The sequence below is a fragment of the Diadema antillarum genome, unplaced genomic scaffold (assembly GCF_040938485.1).
Source record: "Diadema antillarum isolate AM-2024a unplaced genomic scaffold, OU_Dant_1.0 seq00001103_RagTag, whole genome shotgun sequence".
Classification (NCBI taxonomy): Eukaryota; Metazoa; Echinodermata; class Echinoidea; order Diadematoida; family Diadematidae; genus Diadema; species Diadema antillarum.
Window position 1 is genome coordinate 1,442,309 of NW_027271919.1, and position 7,674 is coordinate 1,449,982.

The following is a 7,674-nucleotide window of genomic DNA, read 5'->3' on the forward strand; positions in this document are numbered from 1 at the left end:
ATGGCAGATGATCGCAATGACACAATGAGTGACGATAATGATGTCGATGTCGATTTCACAAACTATGGTGGGAGGATCGCGATATCCACGTATTTCATCGCGGTATGCCTCTTTGAGCTGGTCAGCAACCTGATGGTAGTCGCGGCCGTGATCAACTTCACGAAGATGCGATCCGTCACCAACGTTTTCATTTGCAGCCTGGCGGTCAGTGATATCGCCACCTGTCTGGTGATCCCGTGGATGGTGGTGGGTATCTTGTCTCCCACAGGATGGCCGTTGTCCGACTGGTTCTGCGTGACGATCGCCATCGCCCGGGCTGTCACTCTCGGGAGCAGCGTATGGCATCTCGTAGCCATCGGGGTCAATCGCATGGTCCTCGTCACGATGTCGCCCGTCGTCTACCAGCGAATCTATCAGCGTGGTCCGATCACGGCCATGATTGCAGCCACCTGGCTCATACCTTTCATCGTCGTCATCATTCCGTGCATCAGCGGCGCCATCACGCTGGGCTTTGACCACGACACGAAACTATGCAGCGACCTCGAGGTCGACGCCAGCGGGAGGGAAACCACTCTCCTTGCCTACATCGAAGGCATCTTCCTGTCCTGTCTTCCACTGGCCATCGTTCTCTCCTCCTACATTCGCATCTTCGTCTTCGTAAAGCGTCATCTTCGGCGACGAAGCCAGGCACAAATCGACCTCGGTCCGTCCCCTGGTGTTTCCCGATCAGAGTCCTTTGACGTGGTGGAGAGTAAGGTACATATTAAAATACTGCTTCCCTTGCTTACGAACATCATCAAAATATTTTCGTTTCCATTCAACAACAAAAGATAACACATATGATAAAACATACTGTTGTTGATCATTCAAAGTGATGTAAATCATAATGTTTAATTCAAAGTGTATGAGCAAATGAAACTCATTCATATATCATACTTATGATAGTAAAGGTTTACTCTCTCGGCCCTATAGACAAAAGTGTGCAGCTCAATTTTGTTAAACCGCCCAACATGCCCAATACAACAAACGTCGACACAATATTAGACAATCGGTATTATCAATATTCAAATCATCATCTTTTGAAGCCTTCTTTATATGCTTTAATTCGTTTTCTTCATTCCAAGGAAAAAGTTTCATGACAATAATGGCCCGAACAATCCATGATTGTGTAACTAGCATTTATCAGACTTTGTAATCTTTTTTTATGATGCATAAAGCTGGAAAAAGTCGTGATGACACTTAATTTAAAGGGATCGTATAGTTTTGGTTGAGACCTAATTTCTGGTTTCTAACATTTTTTGGTGAGGTAATGAGAAACCTCTTATGAAATATGAAAGAGCGTGTAATTCCACGAGGAATTCAACATTTGAAGGAAATTGGTTTTGAAATGGCTGAGATATCCAAAAAATAGCAATTCTAATAAAGTGTGGGACCCACACTTTATTATGCTCACTTTGTTTTACTTTGTTTTTGGATGTTTCAGTCATTCCAAACCCGATTTTCATCAAATAAATTCCTCTTAAAATGGTATGCTCTATAATATATCATTAGTGTTTTCTTGGTATCTCGCAAAAAGTTAAAAGCCCAATTCTCATCTCCCCCAATATTGTATCATCCCGTTAAATCTACTAGACTTGTATATTCAACTCGATTAATGTTATACAAAATGTTTTACACCATCTATAGATTGTTTCATATTTGTTCGCGTCTATGAAAGTGTATATCTGTAATCTAATTTTCAGTGGGCTTCCAGACTTCTTCCACTTTGTTATTTTTTTTAATCTAAGATGATTCAATTTATCTTTCCATCGATGTTCTTTTTCAGAGGGGCCCACACACTACAAGCTCTGTCTTTTTAGTGGGTCCCTCCATTTTTCGCACTTTATGCAACGGTATACATGTATTTCACTTTGATCACTTCTGTTTCTTTTGTACTATACTATGTATGACTACTATAGGTCCTCATGTGTTGTACAGTCTTTTCACTTCACTATGTTCCATTTACCTCATTTTCTGTTACCAAAAGAAGTGAACATATGTTTTGTCGAAAAATGAAATAAACTTTGAATTGAATTGAATTGAATTGAGCGCCTTATCATGTGATATTCAGATTGCATATTACCGGAGTCTTTAATTTTATTAGTCATTTCATTAAACCCCATGATGTGGGCTTTTGTGTGTGTTTTTTTTTTTGTTTTCTTTTTATCAAGGGTCGAATTCGAAAGGTCTTTTTGCTTTGTGCTGAATTTCGTCTGATAGCGGGCCGATAGTTTGCCTAATGTCGGACTCATGGGCCTTATTTGCCTATAGTGTCGAACTCATGGGCTGTATGACTCGTGGGTGTATGTCTTTTGGGAGGACCCCATTGCAAATTTTGATAATCAATCTAAATGAATATCATATAATTTTGATTCTAAGACATTGTCACAAGAGTTGGAGTTGCATATTCCTGATTAGGTGATTATAGACGCTTCGCTGCACGGCTGTATAATATTATGCCTGGTCATGCAACATTTTCATGACCGCTGTGACGATAATCACTATTGCACATGTTTAACGGAATGGTGCAAGGAAGCGATATCCTCTTTCCCATTTTCGGACATGACTTTCCTTTGGGAGGCCTGGTCAAATCATAGAAGAATTGCGGCGGAAACCAGAACCTAGAGCTGATTTGAATAACTCTTGAAATTTCCGGCTAAGCCTAACGCTTCGGAAACGTTTTTAAGAGAATGAAAATAAAAACACCCAACAACAACAAAAAAAAAAAATCATCATAGAAGATGCTCTCAATATAAGTCATTTGTTTTGTTGTTAATATTTGAACAGACATTTTACAGTTTCCAGGAGCTCTTTGTGTGTTGGTATTTGCATTGCACTGAGTTTTTGGTGAACGCCCCCCCCCCTGTTTGTGACGTCATAGGAAAGTATTACAAGTTCATCATGACTATGCATAGTTTGTTTCAAATTTTCTTTATTTTCTTCTTTCCAACACATAAGCACACACGTACTCACACACCCACACACACACACTAACAAGAACAGCTAAGGCCAGCGTTTGCGTTCAGTTTGTTCACTGCATTTATCATGAAGCGGATTTTCGATGAAAATAGTTCCACTAACTTGTTGATGAGCGTTGTAAAGCAAAAACAATACGTTTGCCCGCCTGAACCATTCCAATTGTGAGAATTAATATCATTGCTTTCATTCATATATCATATTTTCTGTCGAAATTAATGCCTCTCATTTTTCTCCCGCTCTCGTTCCCCAAAGTCTGCTACAAAGAAATCGAGAAGAGCTCGCCAAATGTACGAGATGGATTCCCGCATCACCAAGAACTGCTTCTTTGTGGTCCTTGGATTCCTCCTCTGCATCATTCCATACGGTGTGTGCATCTTGGCCCAGTTTGGCTTCCGGGGGGTTCCCCTGGCCATGGTGTTCCTTCTCCTCAACGCTTGTCTCAACCCAGTCATCTACGGCACCAAGCACCCACACTTCAAGACCGCCCTCCTCAACATCATCCAGGCGAGGTTCAGCCGCGACTCCAACATCATCGTCACCCCTGGTGGTACTTCTCAAGCTGGCAAGCGAACCACGGCCACTCCCAGTCTATCCCAGAGTGAAGCAAACATCGTGAACGGGTGACTCTGAATAACTATGACGACTGTACAGGAGAACAGAATATATCACAACGGTTTAGTTCATTTCACTACGGGTCACTCCAATTCTTGCTCAGCCAGTGGCTGTTTCTCTGTGAGTCTGTGTAGTCTGTTATCACGAGAGATAGAAAAGGACTCTCCAACTGGGAAATGTCGAATAGCTCTTTCCCTCTCGATCACGCTATTTACTGTAGACCTTTGCGTGTAAAAATCACCTAGCAGCAAAATTCCACCTTAGAGAAGAGTCTGTCGATTTCTCACACGTGCACGTTAGAAAAATCGCTTATGAGAGCCTAGTGTTATTGTCATTAATACCCTGAAATGGTCACCAAGTATTTCCAAGAAAAAGTTGCCAATGATATGAATAAAGTATCTGTTGGGACAAGTGTACTCTCTAAAAAAAAATCGAGTGAAAATATTCACTCCTAAAAGAGTGAATACAAAAAAGAGTGAATTTAGAGTGAAATTGGAGTGAATTTGGAGTGAAAATGTTCATTTTCACTCATTTTGGAGTTTTCTCAGGGATCACTCGAAGATTTGGAGTGATCCCTGAGGTCACTCTGAAACGAGTGAAAATGAACATTTTCACTCAAAATTCACTCCAATTTCACTTTAAATTCACTCTTTTTTGTATTCACTCTTTTAGGAGTGAATATTTTCACTCGATTTTTTTAGAGAGTAGGAGTATAGTAGTCCCCTTATTTTTCCTCCTCGTCCTCCCACATACACACAAAGTCTGTCGGATTGTCGTTTGTCGGATTCCTAAAGATTATCTGACCTTTGTATTTGGATGAACAAATAACCGGAAACATTTCGCTTCAGAAGAATAGTAGAGCATACTGTGATACGAATGATATTCCAGTTTATTTTTCATCTACATGATTTAACAGAATGCTTCATTTATTATCATGCTGCTTTTTTTCAATTCAATTCAATTCAATTCGGTTTTATTTCAAATCAAAAGAAGCATAACAGTAAGTCCGCAGACTAATAATGTCATGCGTACAGAATAAAAGTACATGCATGATTATAGAACATTCACAATTAAAAGAACCAAAAAGTTAAAAAACCTATTGAATTATTCAGTCATACCAATATCATATTTCTTACAGTCCTATAATTACGCATTGCATTTACACAAGATTAAAACTGGATACATATGTGGTGATATTGCTGTAAACATACATATAGATGCAGACATTCAAAAACAGACAATAATCACGTACTATAGCTATCTAGAGCAGAATAAATTTCCATATGCAGCATATAAACGAATAAAAAACAACAACATTAAATCAGCGGATGTATAGTACTATATATGGAAAGAACGAAAATACAACAGTTCATATCCTTCAAAAAACAAACAGACATTCCACTAAACTGATATCAAATCACCTTTCAGCTCTATATATCATTGGTATCATATTACTATTGCACTGCACTTCAGAAAAAGAATATACCACATGGTGGTAGTATGCAATTGGACATACCATGTAAATAAACTGTGCGCATACACGCACAACAGTGAGAAACAGGAAATACACGTGTGTATATCATAATATAGAATATATCAAATATGGAATTACCACGAATCCAGAAAAAAACCCAAATCAATAAAACATACCCCTTTTACTAAAATATTCTAACAACTCTTTTAAATCTCTTGCTCTAGATGGCAGATAAGAAATAAGTCTTTACTAGTCGTTTTCATCTTCTTCTCAGTGTATAAATATCACAAAACGGTTTTAAAGGTCAGAATGATTCATTTTTATCTGAAATTTTGTTGCTCTACTCTGTCATCTGTTAGCGTTTGTATTTTATGACGATATATAAGTTTGCTACAGATATACATCATACGATTAAAATACAAGGAAGATTCTATTGGCCCATAATCCGTTCGACAGGTGTGATAGTCGCATTTTCATCTTGATTTCATCAAGATTCTGTAATCACCATGTGTATGCAGAAAAAACAAAAGCAGGGGAAAGTATTTCGAATCTACTTCAATTAATGTAAAAGAGGCACCTTTACAAAATTAACATTTTTCTTATCATTTCTTTAAAAAAGGGGTGGCGCCTGGTGCGCCCACGTCTGGATCCGCCACTGTTCTTGTGCCTCACTCACATAACTGTTGATAGAACAAACAAACCACCAGACGATGATTGATAAATCTGCGGAAAATATTAATGATAAATCTCTCTTGGACTCTTCGGGAATTAACGTAAATTGTATGCAATATTTCAAGAATGATAATATTTCAGAGCAAAGCAAAAAAGAAAGAAGAATGAATGATCGATCGAGATAATCCTATCGACAGAAGTCCTCATTTTCATTGAGTAAAAATAACACTTCCCAGAATACGCTGTAGAATCCAACTATCCAGGGTCAAACTGATTTTATATGGATTAATACACTGTATATTCCACAGTGTACCACCCGGATACAGCTGCACCATACAGCCAGTGAATGTGTTTAGTGAAAGTTAACACAAGTCTTTGTTTTCCTTGTGATATTATTCCCTCAATTCTCATGATATGTAGTAACATTTCAGTAATATCTAAACTAATCATCACGCTTCATATCATTGACCAATGAAATCCATTAAAGTTCAACAACAAAATCTAAGGGGAATGTCGAAGAGAAAAGCTGCAGTCTAACGTTCATGTATAACATGAGCTCCTCTGTGGAGACAATATCACTATCAGCTCCCTCGTGGAGACTTGGTACATATATATATATAGACCGATTCAATTTCGATGGCCTATTCACCTACCGCCGCTAGCGGCGCTGTAACGGTCGCCATAACTGGGGGCCAACGGGGGCTTCCAGCGAGCTAGCTACCCAGCGAGTTGCACTGGCAGCTCAGCAGCCTAGCGTACCCATCGCGCATAGTTACCCGGGCGCGGCCGCATGCGCCACCGGCGGCCGCTGCGTCGGCGACCGCCGCGCTAAAATTGTGATTGTTTACTCACTGTGGAAAAGTCATTCAGCGGCATTTAATGCCTTTTTTTTTTACAAATTGAGAAATTCAGACATATTGATCTACAACGAAAGCTTCAAAGGAAGGATCAGAAAAAACAGGCATATTGTGCAGTTGTCGGGTGCACAAATAACAGAAAACCGGAAATGGAAGCTGTACGTCAGTGTGTGAAATTCAGACACCACTGACGCATTACACTTCAGTGAAATACAGCGGTATAAAAAATGCACAGATTTTCGAAACAAACTTTGGCCTATGCCTACTAGATTCTCTATTTAATTAGGCTATCACTGCATATTCGTAAAATAAAGTTGTTCATTTCAGAAGACAAGTTCAGATCGAAGATTTTGATAATTCACTGATTTTCTTTTCATGCTTGGTGCGATACTTACCAAAGTTTACACTTCCTGGCTATACTACATAAATTATTATTATTATGACAAACATTTTAAAGCCTACACTACAGCTAAATGAATGTTTCAAGATGTGTTAAATTCTTGTATTGTTTTTACTTCTTCACTAAGTGTTCAGCATTGAATTGACCATATTCAATTTTGGTCTGGAACTCTGACTTTGAATTAATTTTTGATAAAGTGATACTTATAAAATATTAAACTGCCATGAATGGTTTGCAAACATCCGTTTCCTAATCATATTAAGAAAGTTTGATTTGAAAATCACTTTTGTAGATTATAATCTTAGGCGTTAGCGCGACGTTAAATGCAAGGTTACTTCTAAAGACTTAGACAGTATACTAGAAGTTTTGGTTGTTGACATCAGGCGACGTAAATTAACTTCCAAGTTTACACGGCTTATAGAAACGCGTAGATTTGCCTTCCATTTGGTTTACTTAGTTAGGATTGCCGGAAGTTAGTGACAACCGAAAATGGTAGCTATGGATTCTAGAAGTCAATAGGTCTAGACGGGTCTAGATCTAGTCTGGACTGTTGCCTAGAATTCTAGACAAGATCTATAAAACGTTTTGTAGACAGATTCTACCCCGCTGGCCCGAGAAAAGGCACAAGCCTGAAAAGGTTT

The 7,674-nt window shown here is 38.8% G+C and overlaps 1 protein-coding gene across 1 annotated transcript; it reads left to right on the forward strand.

Annotated features, from left to right (window-relative positions):
* LOC139743699 (5-hydroxytryptamine receptor 4-like) lies at nucleotides 1–3,642 on the forward strand. Its single transcript, XM_071654158.1, has 2 exons — nucleotides 1–756; nucleotides 3,271–3,642. Exons 1-2 carry the CDS (start codon nucleotides 1–3, stop codon nucleotides 3,640–3,642), a joined length of 1,128 nt encoding a protein of 375 aa, XP_071510259.1.
* The last annotated feature ends 4,032 nt before the right edge of the window (nucleotides 3,643–7,674 follow it).